The sequence below is a fragment of the Lycium ferocissimum genome, chromosome 6, assembly GCF_029784015.1.
Source record: "Lycium ferocissimum isolate CSIRO_LF1 chromosome 6, AGI_CSIRO_Lferr_CH_V1, whole genome shotgun sequence".
Classification (NCBI taxonomy): domain Eukaryota; kingdom Viridiplantae; phylum Streptophyta; class Magnoliopsida; order Solanales; family Solanaceae; genus Lycium; species Lycium ferocissimum.
Window position 1 is genome coordinate 63,358,810 of NC_081347.1, and position 19,526 is coordinate 63,378,335.

The 19,526-nt window shown below is 35.3% G+C and overlaps 2 protein-coding genes across 3 annotated transcripts; both read left to right on the top strand.

Annotated features, from left to right (window-relative positions):
* Positions 1–1,107: 1,107 nt before the first annotated feature.
* LOC132059995 (cysteine-rich receptor-like protein kinase 43) lies at positions 1,108–6,309 on the top strand. Of its 2 annotated transcripts, none has more exons than XM_059452837.1 (6): positions 1,108–1,380; positions 1,475–1,611; positions 2,295–2,505; positions 3,564–3,798; positions 3,911–4,064; positions 5,621–6,309. In XM_059452837.1, the coding sequence occupies exons 1-6, from the start codon at positions 1,317–1,319 to the stop codon at positions 6,020–6,022; spliced, it is 1,203 nt and encodes a 400-aa protein (XP_059308820.1). In that variant the 5' UTR covers positions 1,108–1,316; the 3' UTR covers positions 6,023–6,309. The 2 variants fall into 2 exon arrangements, with proteins under 2 accessions (XP_059308820.1, XP_059308821.1); XM_059452838.1 differs by having other exon boundaries at positions 1,110–1,380; positions 3,914–4,064.
* A 10,919-nt stretch (positions 6,310–17,228) lies between these two features.
* LOC132059996 (HMG-Y-related protein A-like) lies at positions 17,229–18,577 on the top strand. The gene is made up of 2 exons (XM_059452840.1): positions 17,229–17,431; positions 17,888–18,577. The coding sequence occupies exons 1-2, from the start codon at positions 17,348–17,350 to the stop codon at positions 18,371–18,373; spliced, it is 570 nt and encodes a 189-aa protein (XP_059308823.1). The 5' UTR covers positions 17,229–17,347; the 3' UTR covers positions 18,374–18,577.
* Positions 18,578–19,526: the final 949 nt, after the last annotated feature.

Genomic DNA, 19,526 nt, shown 5'->3' on the forward strand with positions numbered 1-19,526 from the left:
GTTGATTATCGATGTGGGATTTACTTTCCCTGCAATCACTATCAACTTCTTATGGTATTCTTTGTAAAATTCAAGCTACTTGCTCAAGGAAATTGTATTCTGAGAACATCATAGATGAAAAGAAGAACAAAGGTACAACTAGACTCGGTTGATTTGAATAATATTTTATGAATAAAATGTATAAATTTCCTTGAAGAACTGTTACTACTTGCAAATAGCTTAACAATAGTATCATAGTAACCAGACGAACTCGAGGCAAAATTTTAAGGCCTGAGTAGGGAGGAGAATTCAGTCACGTTACCAGTAAAAAATTACTAGTAAAATTTCAGTCCTTAGTGATTTTATAAAAATTTGGATAGCTGATCCGTTTAGTGGGGCGGATCACCAAATAGTAAAAATGGTGAGTATATTAAATAAGGATTTAACTTCTAAAAAAAAGTCACGTCAGCAAAAGTTGACTAAAATGAATTGAGTGATTTCTGTGTTACAAAGTTGAAAGTTGAGTGACTTTCTAGTTACAAAATAAAGTTAAGTGACTTTTGTGTTACAATAACAATGGTTGATTGACTTTCCAGTTACAAAATAAAGTTTAAGTGAAGAATAGTTGAGTGACCTTATGAGAAATAACTCTGTTCTTCTAGTCCTAAGCTGCAACATGCGAAGCACCCGCAAGCCCTAGTATAAACACATCAGCAAATGCATACTCCCTCCGTTTCAATTTATGTGAACCCATTTGACTGCACACGATATTTAAGAAAGAGTGAAGACTTTTAAAACTTGTGGTTCAAAATAAGTCTTGACTATTTGTGTGGCTGTAAATCATTTCATAAATTGAATTTTTTTCAAAGTAAGAAAGAGTTCATTCATTTTGATATGAATTAAAAAAAAATAGGTTCACATAAATTAAAATACAGACATCAGCAGAGAGAGAATATAATACAAGAAATATGAATACAGACATCAGCAGATATGTAAGTACAAGAAATATGAATACTAGACCTCTAGCTTATCTCACCCCACGCACCCAACCCCACCCCACCCCCCCGCGCCACACCCCCTTTCTTTGTTTTGGTTTGAAAATTCCACATACACACGGTTCCTTGTTTAGCATATGGTCCTGCATTTCTCTGCTGTTTCTCATTGATTAAAATGATAGATGATAGGTACAGAAAGCCACCAATTATCTCAATCTTAAAACAAAATTTTAGTACTTTAAATTAAAATTTGTATAGAGAAGTTAATAATTTTCTATTTTCTTAGTTCGTACAATGTCCTTATAAGTGTTCTAATGGATTAAATTATTTTGTGTACCTGCTATGACCAAACCCAAAAATTTTCTTGGAAACTTGTTGAAACCTTTCTTCTCAAGGTCCAATAGAGGTAAGCAAAAGTTCTTGTGAGTAAGTACCCTTAATCTTGATTATCTCTTCTTTTATTATTATTATTTTATACTGATTTTGGCTTATGAAAAAAGGGAGAAATGAAGATGACTTGGAGAACATTGCAGCACAAGAACAGAAGCAATTCCCTTTTGAAGTTCTTGTTACTGCAACCAAAAATTTCCACCCAGATAACAAGCTTGGTGAAGGTGGATTTGGGCCTGTTTTCAAGGTAAAAACAAAAAAATTCAACAAGTTTGAGTCTTTTTTATATTGGGTACGAGCAAAAACTCTTTCATGAAAAAATTCAACAAAATTGAGTCTTTTTGTGAATTGTTTATGAATAAAAACTCAAGATTTCTTGAAAATATTCAACAAGATTGAGTCTTTTTGTGAATTGGGTATGAAGAGAAACTCAAGATTTCTTCAAAAAATATTCATAAAAACTCAAGATTTCTTGAAAAACTCAAGAGAATCTCATCGGTGGTTAATGAGATGGGAGACTACTTGGGCAATCCTCCCCTCATAAGCTAGCTTTTGGAGTTGAGTTAGTGCTATGATCTATTTCTTAACATAGTATCAGAGCAGAACCCATGTTGGGCTCCCAAATGAAATTGCTCACGCTCCAGATGTCCAGCCGTGGACGTGAGGTGGGGTGTTGAAGAATGAAAAAAGTAACAGAAAGTCAACATTTCTTGAAAAAATTCAAAAAGATTTGAGTCTTTTTGTGAATTGTGTATGAACAAAGACTCAAGATTTCTTGAAGAAATTAAGAAAGTTTGAGTCTTTTTGTGAATTGTGTATGAACATAAACGCAACATTTCTTGAAAAAATTCAACAAGATTGAGTCTTTTTGAGAATTGGGTATTGAACAGAAACTAAAGATTTCTTGAAAATTGGGGTCATTTTTTATAGGGGCAATTGAGTGATGGAAGGCAAATAGCTGTGAAGAAGCTTTCACATAGTTCAAGGCAAGGGATGAAGGAATTCAAGAATGAAGCAAAGTTGTTGGCACGTGTACAACATAGAAATGTTGTGAATTTGTTAGGGTACTGTGCACATGGTGTAGAGAAGCTAATTGTTTATGAGTATGTTGCTAATGAGAGCCTTGACAAGATCCTTTTCAGTAAGTTTTAGTAGTTTTATCTTCTTAGATCTACTAGTTTTTGGATATACTATTAAATTGAAATGCCTTTGTCAGTCTTTTGAGGAGTGAGTTTATTAAAGAGTCGGAGCCACGATTTAAACTTTTATGAGTTTTGAGTTCTAGGATAGTGATATCAGGTGTTAGTAACTCGGTTCTAAATTTAATTTTTGTACATATTTAGTGAAATTCTTAATACCAATATACAGTTTAAACTAAAGATATTGGGTTCAGCTGAACCGTATGTTGGCTTCTAGCTCTGCCCCTGCTGGAAATATACTAGGATTTCTGGTTTCAATTGGATAAGAATTTTCACTTTGCAATTGGGTCCAGAAATTTGTTCTTTCAGTTATGTTATCCAAAATCTAGTTCATGATCTCTGTGTCAGTATGTGAAATCACTAGAGACCCTCATTTGTTCTGTAATCCTGTGTTTTGGTTGCTTAACAAACTCTAATTTCATATCTACCTTGAAATCCAGCGATGGGCCGTTAACTTTTAAATTTCTCTTGACATCCAGGAACAAAGTTGTGGCTGTCCTTTTTGACTTCTTTGTTCTTTTAGATAACTTTGGTGTCTGGGCCAGCATGTGTCCACCTCATTTACTTCACGAGACACTTGCATCCTCCTATCTCAGTACATCTATCATGTAACTCAGCTCACCAAGGCTTAGGCAGTTGGAAAGAAATTACCTACATTTTTTTTTTGCTTTTGCTCGGATTGATACCCTACCCACTGTGTTCATTCCAGTTTCATCAACCTCATCATTGGATGCCACTTTTGCCTGTTCCATTTTTGACATTATTTTGTTGAAACTCCTCTTACTTCAAGAATTTGACAACATTAGAGGGCCTTAACATCCTCGTGTAGAACTTACCGTCAGAAGCAATTTGAAATTCTATGCTCGGATTTACTATAATTCTACTAGCAACAACAAACTCTATACTTTGTGAATGTTCTTAAACTTTTCGAGTTTAGAGCAGAAGAAAGATGTTTAATAGTTTTTGAAGCTAGTACTGACTCTTAATTTTTTTGTATTAGAATCTGCTAAGCGAGATGTACTCAACTGGAAGCAACGGCATGACATAATTATTGGGATGGCTAGAGGGTTGCTATACCTTCATGAAGGTTCACATAAATGCATTATCCACCGCGACATCAAAGCTAGCAACATCCTACTTGATGACAAATGGGTCCCCAAGATTGCTGATTTTGGAATGGCTCGACTCTACCCTGAAGATCAAACGCATGTTAATACCCGTGTAGCTGGTACTAAGTATGATCCCATTGAACCTTATAACCTGTGTCTAGTGATGACTATGCTGAATTTTGCAAAAATTACTCACTCTACATTGCTAACTGCTCTTTTTGATAATTTAACTTGAAAGTAGTGGCTATATGGCACCAGAGTATGTTATGTATGGACATCTATCGGTGAAGGCTGATGTGTTCAGTTTCGGCGTAGTAGTTCTGGAGCTCATAAGTGGCCAGAAGAATTCTAACTTTAACAGAGATCCTGATTCTCGAAGCCTTATTGAATGGGTAAGAACTTGATTTCTCTGCGGTACTACAGTCTTGATATTCCTTGTGTAATTGGTCTTCTAATTTTCCTATTATATGTAGATGAATGAGGGATATCTAAACACAACAAAAATATATGGATCTGCTGGTAAATTTTATTAAGGATGCAAAGATAGTTTTACTTGTTAGAAAATAGTTACAAACTTGTTAAGTTTAATGAGCTACGATGGCATTTCTCTCCAATGAGCTTAATTTTGTTATTTTCCCCTTATAGGTCAAAATATGTAAAGTTTTACATTGTGTCCAAAAGAACAAATTGAGTTGAAACTACAAATTGTTGCTTTCTACTGCAACAACTATCTGAGGTAGGTTAGCTAGTAAAACCATGATATGATAGTATGTTTACAGCTGTGGTATTGTGATTGTCGTTTGGTTCCAGATAGGTATCTGATTCGCATAAATTGTTCGAATATTCTTTATGTTGAAATTTCCAGATAACAAGAAGAATAAATAATACTGCTCAATTCCTTCATTCATCTTTAGTGTAAAAGGAGAGTCCTCGGGATCAATTTGAGCTCCCTTTGAACATGTAACAGAAAAAAACAATATAGCCATATGGTAGAACTTACATATGATTTTGCAGATGGATCAGTATGATTGAGCAATATTTCTTTGGTACTAGTTAACCTTCCATAGATTCAGGGTGAGTGGGTCAAAATTTAAAATCAATGAATCATTCTTCAGGCTTTGTGACCTATTTGTTGTGATACTTGGTAGCTAGAGATTTGGTGATTTTCCTTTGGATAGAGGAGGAAATCTATACTAGAGCGTGCATTAGAAATTACTTTATGCTTTCAACTAGGAGGTCAGACAACTTTTCTGTGAACTCTGGAAAAATTCTCAAATAGGTAAATCTATTGTTAAGTTCAGGATCTAATTCTAGTTATCCTTGCAACAGAGCGTAATGAAGTAAATTGGGCCCGTACTCTATGCGCTGGTCAACATGAAGTCAGAGAATCAACTTTTTACCCACCTGTTTTTTGTTTATGTTTCTTTTATACCCGTGGTGTCTGGACCAGCTTGTGCGCACCTTGACTAAATTCACAGAATAGTTGCTACCGCCCACCAGCACAAGTACCGGGTAACTCTATCCACCAAGTGTGGACAAATGGGAAGAAATCGCTTAGTGTTTTTGCCTCCGCTAGAATTTGAACCCGAGACCTCATGGTTCTCAATGTAGTACTTCATTAACCACTAAGCCACACCCTCGAGTGAAAACATACTTTTTGTTTATGTTTGGGTTGCAAACATAATCTCTCATTGATAGTTGAAGGGGAAGTGTGTGGGAGAAAGGTGCAGGCTTGACCCAGAACAGTAATACAAACCATGTAAAAATTAAAGTGTCTTTGGGCAGGATTAGTTAACTGTGTACAAGATGGTGATTTGCCAAAAAACAAAGAGAAGACAATATTCCCTGTGCATACATGATAATTCTCATTAGCAACAACACAATCATTTTACCTCTACCCGACCAAAGATTAGGTATGGTTTATGACTGATTTTTGTTATGGCTGCAGGCATACAAGCTTTACAAGAAGCGTAGGAGCTGGGAGATTACGGACCCCGCAATGGCACAATCAGCTATACCTGATGAGATAGCAATGTGCGTACAGATTGGCTTATTATGCACTCAATCCGATCCACCACTACGCCCGACCATGCAGCAGGTAGTGGTGATGCTATCAAAGAATCCCGGTTCTCTTGATAAAGAACCAACACGACCTGGATATCCCGGTTCAAGAATTAGATCTCGCAGACCGGGTGGATCGTCTCATACAGGTGGAACCTCTGGTGCATCCAATCCTTCTACATTCAGCGACTCATCGTCTGGTAGCCACACGGTTAGTGCAACTGCAAGTACTTCCACGCTTTCAAGACAGAGAATGGACCCTCGTGGAAAACGTCCTATGATAGATTAGGCGCATTGTTTTTGAAGATTTTTCTCATTCTTTTGTGTATACATTCAATTTTGTTAGCAGGTAAATTGCTTATAGATAGAGATAATGACTAATGATGAATCATACTGACAGTTAACATGTAAAAACCTTAAAGGCTCCATATAAGGCTCATATGTAGTTTACTCTCAGGAAATAGAACTGTGTTTTGCAAAAAGACTCGAGACTATGTCATGTTTTGTTTCCAATAGCTGTTGTATTATCATACTGAAAGATGGAGTAGTCTAACAAATTGTACGGATTTGTACAATTTTTGTCAGTCTTTTGTTGTTTTTCCTTTGAGGATACTTTAATAGCTGCCAGCCAAAAAAATAGCGGACAGATGTTAAATATATGTATGTTGGCTAGTGGCTTGGCTGAGCGGCCTAGTGTGTTACTTCCCTTTTTCTCAATTCCTTTCGTACAAGCTTACGGGTCTTGAAAGTTCAAAATATAGGAAGCTGAAAATTCCCACTCTGCAACAGTTCAAAACAATATGAAAGTTCCATTTCAACTTATACAACAGAATCATAGAATGGAAGAGCAATATCAGTAAGAACAGATCAGTAGTAGCTAACCGGAGCTTATTTCATCTTTTAGCTGTCACAAGGGCCAAAAGTTAATTTTGTATTTTGCTATTGCAGTGATTTTCTAACCTACTTGTGTGCACTTTAACCATTCACCCGGTATTTGCTACTTCCCACTAACACGAGTGACTTTGAGTACCAAGATATTGGATTGGAAGCTCTCAAACTTCGTACTCAAGGTTTACAAAGCTGGAAAGCATGTTTAGCTTAACTTCATACCTAAATGTCGAAGTTTAAATCTCAGAATTTGAAATTCAATTGCATGGTCAGTCCTATCTTCAGACACGTATGTCTGAAGTTTGAAACTTCTGACCTGGGATTTTGAATTTCAGTCTCACGACTCTGAATTTAATTCTAATTAAGGCAGCTAAACTTTAAAAACTTTTTAAACCTCGCCTATTCATTAAACAACGGCCCTCAAAAGGATTATTTGCGCACTTGCCCATTGCACAAAAGAAGTATCATCTCATTGAGTCATTGTGGGTTTGAGAACTTGCATGTTACCCCACTATGGTATAACAAAAACTCATAAATTGTTTTGAGCTTTTCAAATTCATTTATTTTCCCCTTCTCCCTTCCTTCCCTCAGCTATGGTTAAAAATAAATCTCTGATCATAGTGACTAGAATTTCATTTTCTTTTTCCCGAAATGTTCATGCAGAACACCTTAAATACCGAAAGCCTAGTATCAACTCATCAATCATACCATTACTACTTCAAATTGGAAACAGCAGCCCTAATTTAGTAAGGGAAGTCCTAATGGGTGATTTGTTACATGGAGTGTGGCGGATGTAGTCGTTTGGCAAGTGGCAATGGGTATTGGCGAAGTCAGGATTTTCAATAAGGGTTCAAAATATAAAAAAGTAAATATGTGAAGAAGTCAAGGGGGTTCAACATCTACTAGATATGTTTTTTTTTTTTTTTTTAACAATGTGTGTGTGGGGGTGTATATATATAGTGTAATTTTTTGTTGAAGGGGGTTCAAACACCCTTCCACCCACTTGGCTCCGTCCCTATGGATTCATTTGAATCTAATATCTTTAACGAACCATAAATATCAAATTCATAAAATTAAAAATCTGAATCCGCTTCAAAATAGATAAAGACTGTTGAAAAAGAATTAATCGCTTTGAAGAACAAAACCTAGGTTTTAGAAAGGCCTAGTGGTCCTAATATGCTGAAGTTTGAAGCACTTAAAGTCCGGAACCTAAATGACCCAAAAAAAAAAAAGACAAAGTGGATCAAAATACCTCAAGAAAAAAAAAAACTGATTCCAAAGTACCCGTAATGCAGTAATTTATTGCATTAAAGAACTTAACTGTAACTGCTCAGTTAAGTCCGCATTAAATTACTGCACTATTCTAATGTTTTTTTTTTTTTTGGTTAATTACTCTCTTTCTTGTTAAATTTTCACACTTTTTCCGTACTTTAGCCATAGATTAATCATGCTTCGAGACTCCGAAACTTCAATATTTTATATAGAACCCGATTTATTTTTGTGCGATTAATAAGGTAGGCTCAATACATCAAGGATACGCAAAACTTCGGGTTGTCGTTTTAGTGATTAAAAAGTGCTCAAAGTAAGTTTTTGTTTGAAAACTTGTTATCAATTAGCTTTAAATTTTTTATTTTTCTGAGTTTAGATTTAAGCGTATTAATTTATAGTCAAAATTGCAGCATTCATACCAATCTCTAAATAATTAAATTGCATCATTCATTACAATATTATGAAAATACTTAAAGTACATCATTAATAACAAACCGAAACTAGTTAAAATACATCATCAAAGAAAAAACTTAAAATAGATTCATCAATTCATGCCCATGACTCGATGTTTTGCCACTGCGAGATGTACCCCCACTGCAGGATATGCCGCCACCATGAAAGTTTCTTTCACCACGTGAGGTACTTTCACCGCGAGATGTACTTTCACCACCACCCCCTAAGGGACACTTACGCTTATCATGACTAACATAATTGAAAAAAGAGCATTTTTGAGTGTATCTCCCCAGTGGAACATCCACTTCATTAGAAATACGGGAGTATGCTCTCTGTTTCAATTTACGGATAAATGCTTTGTTAGCAAGCATGGAAAATGGCTCAGGTGGCCAATAACTATCAACACCAAGTGGGTAGAACCGACCGGCATACGTTTTGCATAATTTTCCACGGTATATTCCGAAGCCATGTATTGCAAGGCATTCTTTCCCATTGTGATAAAACACTTGAAGGCATGAGAACGTGGTATGTGGTATGATTACCACTTGCCACATGTGCATGTTCTTGGTATCTCGCAAATTGTGTGAACGTTACCTCCATGATCTTGGTGCACACTTGTTGTGAGTTCATGTATACACTCTGCATAGTTGTACTCCATCCTTGAGTGTTGCTGGCACTTAAATTTGCGATACTCAAATAATTGTGTTGGTTTTGGCATCTATTTCAGACCGTCTGCCGCAAATCCTTTGGCCGCCTTTGATCCAGTCACGAACGGCTCCACAACTTGCCTAAAAGTCATTCTCACCATTGCAGTAACGGTAGTCCCCGTGCAAATTTCAACAAGCCATTGAATGACTCAGAGCTGTTTGTTGTTAGTATCCCCCATCTCCTACCTTCATAATTGTGTAATGTTCATTGTCTTTATCGATTTTATTCAACCAGTGGCAGGCTCCCCTCATCCGCCTGCCTAATTAACTCAATTCGCATATGAAACTTCTTCTCCTGATTCTCTGTTGCAGCCGCCCACATCCAATATCCAATTGTTCAGTGCTGGGCTTCGATATTTCTACTAAAAGTTTGCCTTCAAATGCGTTAAACAATAATGATGGTAGGCAAAGGGCAGCTGCCACCCATGCAAATCCTACATATTGCTCAATATGCCAGCATGTCTGTCTCATAGAACACGTACACCCATTCAATCCTTGATAGTGTGTTGCCTCAAGTAGGTCAAAAACAGACCCCATGTCTCTGTGCTCTCATTAGCTGCAATTGCAAAAGCCAAAGGGAATATAGATCCATTTGCATCCATTCCAACTGCAATTAGTAGCTTGATGTCATATTTTTCATACATATATGTGCCATCTATTGATATTACTAGCCGACAATGAGCAAAACTATCAATGCATGGTTTAAATGCCCAAAAAACAAACTGAAAAATATTACCGGCCACACCAGGTTTCGACTTGAGCTTTCATTCAACAACAGTACCAGCATTAAAGTGTTGTAGAGCTGTCATGTATCTCGGCAACGTCTTGAACGAGTCCTTCCAATTGCTATAGACAATCTCATGTGCACGCCTACACCCAAGATATGCCTTTTGCCTACTTATGATTTTGCGATATACTTTCAGAACGGCTGGAACATCCCAAAATAAAGAAATCCTAAAAGTTGGAACATCCTCTATTTTTGACTAATTTAGAAGTACCAAATGCAGAAGTTGGATGAAATTTAGAAGTTGGATAAAATTTTGTGTTTTCCTTTCGTCCAAATCCGCTTTATATAATGAGTTTAAAGGTATCATATAACCCAACAAATTATTGCGCCATACAACTTTATGTCAAATCAAGTACGGATGAGCAATAGAATCTAATAATTTCTACTGAAAAAGCAGTGGAATTATTGGCTTCTATAACGCAGAAATTTGTTACGTTATGCATAACGCAGTAATTTACTACGCTAAAGGTGTATAAAGTGGTCAAACGTGCGCATTGTGTTGTCAATCAGTGTTATCGTTCAGAAACGTCAGAAATCAACCATGCGTAAAGGTGTATAAAGTGGCTAAACGCGTGCATTGTGTTGTCAATCAGTGTTGTCATTCAGAAACGTCAGAAATCAACCATGCGCTAAAGGTAAATAAAGTGGTCAAACGCGTGCATTGTGTTGTCAGTCTGTGTTGTCATTCAAAAACGTCAGAAATCAACCATGCGCTAAAGGTGTATAAAGTGGTCATACGCGTGCATTGTGTTGTCAACCAATGTTGTCATTCAGAAACGTCATAATCCACCATGCATAACGCATCTAAAATTAGCGCTATACATCAATATGATTACTAGCAAGTGTTATATAACGTAATTGAAACATAACTAGCAACCACACAAAATAGGGTTATTATGTTAGTTCTTAACCAATTTGAAAACATTAGTCATCTTACATCATTCTTTCCAGGAGACATATTCGAAGCCATGGGTAGGACATGAGAATTGGGTGAAGATTTTGAATACTCGAATAACTCGAACGAGAGATATAATCAACATTACAACAATACAATGACATATGAGTGGAATTGGCATGGTTGGGAGGCTGCAGCACTGGAACAAAACTTGAGGGCATTTGGACTTAAACGCCCAAAAAGGCGTGCTACGTCAATGCCTCGTGGCACTCCACAAGAGTTAAATTTTTCTCTTAATCATTTTCGCGAAGAGAACAACTGAATGCAAATACGTTGCATTAGGGCTGGATATAGTCGAAAAGGTTATGTCACATCCAAGTGGTACTCGGACTGTCAGATGTCTGATGACGTTGATTCCTCATGATCTTATTAGTTTTGTTTTAAATAAAGTAGGTGGGGTCATAGTCATGATCCCACAACCTATTGAGTTTGATACCTATATAAGTAGCCTTTCGCTACTTAGTAAACTACTAAAAATTCAATGTCGAATAGTAGAAATGTAGATTGGTCGTTATTCTTTCCAAAGGATCCGAATAGCAGTGGTGATGACAACTCAAATCATAGCAGCTATTTCGGTGGTTCCTCAACCGATAATAGTGAATTCGTGCTAGACTATTTGAAGCCCCACCTTTTAACAGAGCGTAACGACGATTTTTGCAAACTGAAATATTCAAATTCACGTGAATATTATTGTTGTTTTTGTCGCGAATAGGCATATCGGTACAGTGAATCACAATGTCTGGTTCGTGACTTGAAAAATCTCAACGCTCCAATCGCAACAAGATTCTCATTGAGCATGTCTCGAACTGATCAAGGTTCTTGCGAGGTTGCGGTACAGAGGATTAGGAAAGAGAACAACCGACTGCTAGCACAACGTTGTAGATTTTACATGCTTAAGTTGGTTGAAGAACAAGCATCATCAACCGGTAGGGAACTAACATCTACAAAAAGAAGATTTGTCTTAAGAAACCCAAGATATTTATCTGAGGACGATATTGACAAATCCAATTCTGATGATTAAGAATATTGTGGTTTTAATTATATTTTTAATTTATGATAATGTCGTTAATTTAAAGAATCTTAGTATGTCTAGTTTTGCATTTATTCTTATATTTTATTATTTACTTAATTAAGCGTGTTAGAATTGACAAACATTATATACATAAATACAAAGTGCTACGATTCAAATTTTTATAGAAAACACAAATAAACTATTACATAAAAAGTGACGATTACATAATACATTAGAAAATGCAACACTTCAAAATTACAAATAATAACAAGAGACCACAAATCATCCTCTAAAATTTCATTTTCACTTTCAAAGCATTTGTCTCGCGTTGAGAATCTCTAAGATTATCCTTGAAAACACTTTCTTTTTCTTCCGATTCTTTTAGCAACATCTCCAGAAGTTCAATTTTTTCTAGAGCTTCCCTAAGTTGACACTGCAAATCAAACTTTACGGTATTTACATTGCTTCGTGCAGTCACGGTATCTCTATCAACTGGAGCTTTTTTATACTTCGCGGCCACCGTTTTATTCGCAGGAACTTTATCTTCCCACAGAAAATATGTGCACCCACCATCTGCCTAATAAAATAACAAATAACATTATTTTTTTAAGGTAGAAAATGTAGACAATGTGACAAAAAATCTATAAAAAATTGCAAAATAAACTCACTTCGGGCATTTTACAACGCCAAAAAACGACGACCCGAATTTTTTGGAGTCCTTGAAATATTGAGTCGGCAGTATACACCGCAATAACATACATCGCGTTCTATAGCATAAGACAATGATTCGGAGTGTTCAGACATGATTTATGAGGGGGTAAAGTATGGCAAAAGAGTGAAAATGGAGCAGAATGGAGAAGTGTTAGGAAAATGGAGGTTTGGCCCTAGTTTTGTGGAGTTGTTTAAAGCAGGAATTTCCTGCGTTATTAAACCTTTCACGGCCTTCTTTAACGCAGTAATTTACTGCGTTATTGGACATAACTGCGCCATTACGATTAAATTCTTTAACGTAGAAAATTCCTGCGTTAGAGGTACTTTGGTATCATTTTTTTTTTGTATGGATATTTTGGTTCATTTCATCTTTTTTTGGGTCATTTAGATTTCGGACTCCATATATAGATCGAGGTAGGTCTTGACCTAGACATACAACTCTATAGATGTTACATTTGGGAACCCCAAAAGGGAAAGCAGATTAGGCCAACAGGGCATCAATTCATTTACTTTATCTAATACAAAAATATTCCTGGAAAATAAACACCATAGAGATCAGAAAAGATGTTGATAGTACGGACCACTTTCACTTTGAATCTTATAGCCTGCAGCTGAGTTCTTTGAGTGCTCATGGAGGGTCAACTCCATGTCCGTATCTTTCTCATTTCTTCCCTATTTAGAGATGAGAGTAAATTTGAAAAAGGGCAAAGGGTCAAATTTTTTCCTAAACTATGTGAAATAGAGCAAATTTGTTCTCTGTTAACTTAGCACCCAGTAATGCCACATATCCTGCAATTAACGAATTTAAACGAACGATGAATCTGAATCTTTCCCATAATTTAGTAGCAAATTTAACTCCTCTCCCTAATTTTGAGTTTTAACTTTGGAAAAAAAATCCTTTAACATATTAGAAATAACTAAAAATGCTCTTCTTCTACCTATTGGATTAAATTTCGCCCTCCTTCGACCTATTTGATAAAAAATGCTCTCAATATATTAGAGAGGCTAAAAAATGCTCTTCTTCCAACTATTGGATTATATTTTCTCCTAACGGTATTTTCATTCTTAAAATTGTCTTCCATTAACTACACAAAATTACATGACATTTAATTAGATTATAATGAAACATGTAAGCTTTATTTATTGATCCACATAAATTTCTAACCCAACCCAACACAAAACCCCTTTTAAATTAACACAACTAAGCGATAAAATTATTTATTTTTTTGCCACTTTTTTCTTTGACTGTTGGTATAGAAATTAATTGAAAGCGCGAGGTGAAAAAATAATTTTATTGCTTAGCTGCATTAATTTAAGATAGGTTTTGTATTGCATTGGGTCAGATCATTTTGGGTTGGGTTAGAATTTTAGGTGGGCAAATAAATAAAGGCCGCGTGTTTAGTTAAAATTTAAATAAATGTCATATAATTGTGTCATTAATGAAAGGGCAATTTAAATCTGAAAATAACATTAGGAGAAAATTTGATCCAGTTGGTGAAACCGAGGAATGAGGGCATTTTTTAATCATTTCTAATACATTAAAGGGTCGTTTGGTAGGAGGGATAGCATAGGCTGGATTATTAATCCAATGGGATTGGAATTAATCATATGTTTGGTTAGTAGAATAACTTTTTTGATATCCCATCCAATCCCATGTAGATGCGATAAAAGGTGGAATAAGGTGGGATTAGTAATCCCACATAAAGGGTGAGATTAGTAATCCCATCTTATCCTACCTAATCCCATCTACATGGGATAAATTATCCTCCTACCAAACGACCCCTAAGGATATTTTTTATCCAATAGGTGGAAGCAGGGCATTTTTGAGTCATTTATCATAGATTAAGCACGTTTTTTACTCTTTTCCCTTTTTTGTATTCCTCTTTTCTCTCTCACTGACAGTACCTCTACCACCAATCACCATTTCTTCATCCTTCTTCTTTGTCTCTCCCCACCACCATTGTTAACATCACCTCCACCACCATCTTCCTTTTCTCTCTCTCCTTGTCACCGGGAAGAAATGTGCTAAACTACTTGAACATGCCATACATAATACCATTTAATGCATATGTATAGCTGCAAAAGGGTATAAGGAGGAAGGAGGAAGAAAGGACGATTGGCGGTAGAGGTAGTGACGGGGAGAAAGAAAGGAGAAATAAAAATAAAAATAAAAACTAAAAACTCAAAATTAGGAAGAAGGGTCAAATTTGCCTTTGAATTATATGAAAGATTCAAATTTACCCTCGAACACGTGGCTAAACTTTCGCTGTTTGAAAATAAGGGCAAAATTTAGCCCATTTTTAGTAATGATAAGGACATATTTGACCTCAAATATTGACAGAAGGCAAATTTGGCTCATTCACATATTTCCCAGACAAATTTGACCTTTCCCTTTGAAATAGTATGTCATGTATTTATTGATTAACTATAAATAGGGTGTGCAAGTAAACCGTTAGCTTGTGTGCTTGACTTGATCTGAGTCAATCCCACTTTACTCTCCTAATATTTAAAAAATCGAAACAATACCCCCTTCACATATTAAATGAGAACGATAACCCCCTTATGCAATATTTTTCCGTTGAAAATTTGCTCACAGGACAAGCGAGACTCAAAAGTTTAATACAATTATTTTCAAGGTCGCTATTAGTGTCTTGAAGCTAAATGTTTATCGGACCTTAATTCTTTTGCTTAGTTAAATAAAAATTTGTGTCATAAAAAAGATCGAGTTTCTTTTAAAAGTTTTTTGAAATATTTCTTCAGAGATAAGCTTTTTTAACGGCATTTGGTTGTACAAAAATTTTGAAATTATTTATAATACTAGTACTTTTTTTTTTTTTAAAAAAAAAACTCTTCTTCAGCATCTCATTGTGGGTCCGGTTGGGCGGTCCAATTAGTTCACTTTTCTGAAGAATATAGGACCCACATTCCCGCATTACCATGGCTGATCCAGTAACTGATAATCTGCTGCTCGCTGGGACACAATAACATCCCACTTCCCTCACCATTTCTTTCACCCTTTATTCTAACAGCCCCTGGAAACTCGACACGTGTCATTTTCACTTAGGTTTAGGCCTCGTTTGTCCATAGATATCAAAAAAAATATTCACTTTTTTTTTGGAATTTTGGATTTGGAGTTGGAGTTGGAGTTGTGTCTGGCAATAATTTTTGAAATTATAGTTTTTAGTGAAATGTAATTGTAAAAAAGTGAATTTTTTTTAAAAACAAGTTTTTTGAGTTTTTGGTATTTCGGAATACAACTTCAAGTTGTATTTGGAATTTTCATGGCCAAATACTGATTTAAAAAAAAATGAAAAAAAAATTCAGAATAAAGTGAATAATTTTTATGGCCAAACGGGGGCTTAGAAACGTAAATCCTTGCCCAATTTCAAAAATTCATTCCGAATCTGGGGTTAGAATGGTAATATGAAAAAGTATAACTTTTATACAAGACAAGATTGTGTAAAAGAAATTTATTTACAAGTAATATAACGAATGAAATTAATGACCCCCTGAACAGACAATCTGTTACAACAAAGTCAATTTTAATAGTGGAACATTTATTTACTCTGTCACTAAATGTAAGCTAAATCCTATTAGAGCCCGTTTGGATTGGCTTATTTTTTTTGCTTATGTTCGTTTTCACTTTATAAGTCGCTTTAGATAAGTAAGTCAAATGCCCAATTATTTTTTTGAGTTTATTTTAAGACAAAATGACTTTTGTTCGCAAACCCAAACACTCAAAATAAAACAAATTTTATAAGCCAACTTATAAGCCAATCCAAACGGGCTCTTACTTGTTTCATCCTAAATTGTGTAAAGATAATTTGATACTTGCAATTTTTACATGTCATCAACATTAATTGTATATAAAATTGTGTTACTAAAGATAAATAATATAGAGTTATTTACTTTTAAATATAAACATACCACTTTTAAATAAATTAAAATAAAAGCGTATCACATAAAAAACAAAAAAAAAAAGATTAAATATATGAGGGATTCATGAGCTAAAGAATCACCGGGCTATGACGGAAAGGACAAGATCTATTCATTTTAATAAGAGATCCCGAGTTCAAACTTTAAGAATGACGATTTTCTAGTGTGTAGAGGCGCTACAATTCTAGCTATGTGTTCGATAGACTTCAATAATTTTTGCTCAGACCTTTGTTTATAAATTTTAAAAAATCACTATAATTAAACTAATTTATCCTGACATAAACCTATTTTTAAAAATTCAAAACTCATAAACTCAAAATTCTAGCCTAACTAATAAAGGGCGGTCGGTTGCATTAAACTCCCGCTATTTGTGTTGTTCACGAAAGGACCGGACCACAAGGATCTATTGTACGCAATCTTACCCTTTATTTCTGTAAGAGATCATGAAGACACGCCAACCCGACTCCACCGGTCACATGCCAACAACTTTACCCATTACACAAATGCCTTCATACTCCACTTCTACTAAAATGAAACGTATACGTTCTAAATATTATATGATTAAACAAATATATAAAGTTAAAATAAGTTGTGAAATTATTATGTACATAACGACAAACACAGCCATGTCATCAATCCGCGTGAAACATTTCAATCACATATCTACACCGTCGCTTAAAAACCCCAAATCCAATCCCCAACCGTACGATCATTCTTCCCATGCTCCTAACTTTTCTCTCTTCCCTTTGATCTGATCCATTTAAATCCACTTCCTCCACTCCTAATTTTCTTGCATCCAAAAAACAAATTCTTTCTTCTACAGTATACTTCACTCATATTTTCCTCTCAAATTTTAGTTTATCTGAAATATATAATCTGTGAAGAAAAAAAAAAAAATGGCTAGTAGTGAAGAAGTAAGTGATAACCAAGTTACTAATCAGCTTCAACCAGCTCCTTCAACTCTCCCTTCTTACCCTGATGTAAGTAAATCTTAAACAGTTACTTTATTTTTACTCCCCCTTTTATTCTTTTTATCTTTTAAGGGTTGTGACAGATTTAGAAATTAATGTAAGTAGGTGCACTTCTAATTATGGACATAATCTCAGCTGATTAATTTGAGGTTTAATTAAGGAAATTTTGGGTGTAGAACTATACAGTTTTTTTTTTTTTTTTTTTTTTTTGTTTTATTTCCCATTTTGTTCTTCATATCTTTTGGGTCTTTAAGGGTTGTTACAGATTTAGAAGTTGATATTAGTGGGTACACTTTCTAATTATGGACATTAATCTGAGCTTGAAAATGGAATGTTAACTCCTTGTTTATTGATGCAATTTTTGTATCAATTTGACAAGTAAATTTGGGTGTATTTTTGAGTTCTTGTTTTTAATTTTTTTGGGTGAACCATATATTAAATATTGAGTTTTGTTTTTCATTGTAGATGATAATGGGAGCAATAGAAGAATTGAACGACGAAAACGGTTCAAACAAATCCGCAATCGCAAGACAAATCGAATCAACATATGGTACACTCCCACCAGCACACAGTACACTCCTCGCACACCACTTAAACAAAATGAAACAAACTGGTCAACTCACTCTTTCCAAAAACAACTACATGAAACCTAACCCTAACGCGCCGCCACGTCGCGGTCGTGGCAGACCACCAAAACCTAAAGCTCCGTTGCCAGCTGGATACGTCCCACCGCCGCCGAGACCACGTGGCAGGCCACCGAAGGAACGTGATCCACACGCGCCGATACAAGTGCCTATGAAGAAGAGTGGAGGGAGTGGGAGGACACGTGGCAGGCCACGTAAGTATCCGGTTGTGGAGAAGACGGTGGTGAAGGATGCGAGCGGTGTTAGGAGAGGTAGAGGTAGGCCGCCGAAAGTGAAGACGCAGGTTGCTGCAAGTGTAGGGGCTTAATTGAAGAGGGAGAAATAGTTTTAGGACTTTTATTGCAAAAAGCTAATTCTAATGTTTAATCTGAATTTTAATGTTTTAGTCCTTGTAGTTTTGTTTAATTTTTATTTTTAGGAAGAGATGTGTGTGAGGGATTTGTAATGTTGTAACTGGGCTGGATGTAAATGAAAATTGAGGATTTTATTTAAATATTCAGAAAGATTCTGTCTTTTCTATCCTTTTTTATATATAGTTTGAATTTGCTTTTGTACTTTTGCTTTTTTCAGGGAAAATTTGGCTCTATGTCAATTTTTAAAAATATTTATGTTACGTAACTCATACTTTGTGTATAAACATCTTTTATTCAAGGTTGATATGTTATGTATAATATTTTCTCCTATATATAATGTTGCAATTGTATATTGGGCTATGTGGAGTAAATATTTTTAAAAGTATGTATATTTTTGAAAATTTCCCTTAATTAGTAGTTTAAAAAGGAAAGTAGCGGTGGCTCTGCTGCCAAGTGGTGCTCCAGGAGGAAACGGAAGGCTACCGAAGGTGAACACTCCTGTGGCTGCAACTGTAGGGGCTTAATTGAAGAGGAAAAAGTAGTTTACGGACTTTTTATGGCAAAAATTGTAACTTGTTGGTTTTCCCAAATTTAATGTTTAGTACCTGTAGTTTTGTTTAATTTCATTTGTAGGAGAGTTGCGTGCGTGACTATTGAATGATTTGATTTGTGTTGCTGTAAATGAAAATTGAGGCTTTTGTTTAGAAGTTCAGAAGGATTCTGTTTTTCTATCCCATATTTATATTTTTAATTTTTCTTTTGTCTAATGGATCTGAAGGTGAAGAGTGAAGACTCCGGTTTTTGTTTAGTCCCTGTAGTTTTGTTTAATTTCAGTGACAGGTGAGTGATCTGTATGTTGTAACTGGGCCTATTTAAATGCAAAATTGATGCTTTTATTTTAAAAAATTCAGAAAGATTCTGTTTTTCTATCCCTTTTTAATATCTTGAGTTTTTACTTTTGTACTTTTTTTTTTTTTTTTTTTTTCAAATTGCGTTTGCTAATAGTTTAACAAAAGAAAGATGTCCAAAGGCTTTTTTATATGTTTGATTTAAAAGTGGAAATTCTCATTGGTACAAATCTGAAGGAAAGGAAGTGTTGGTTTTCTT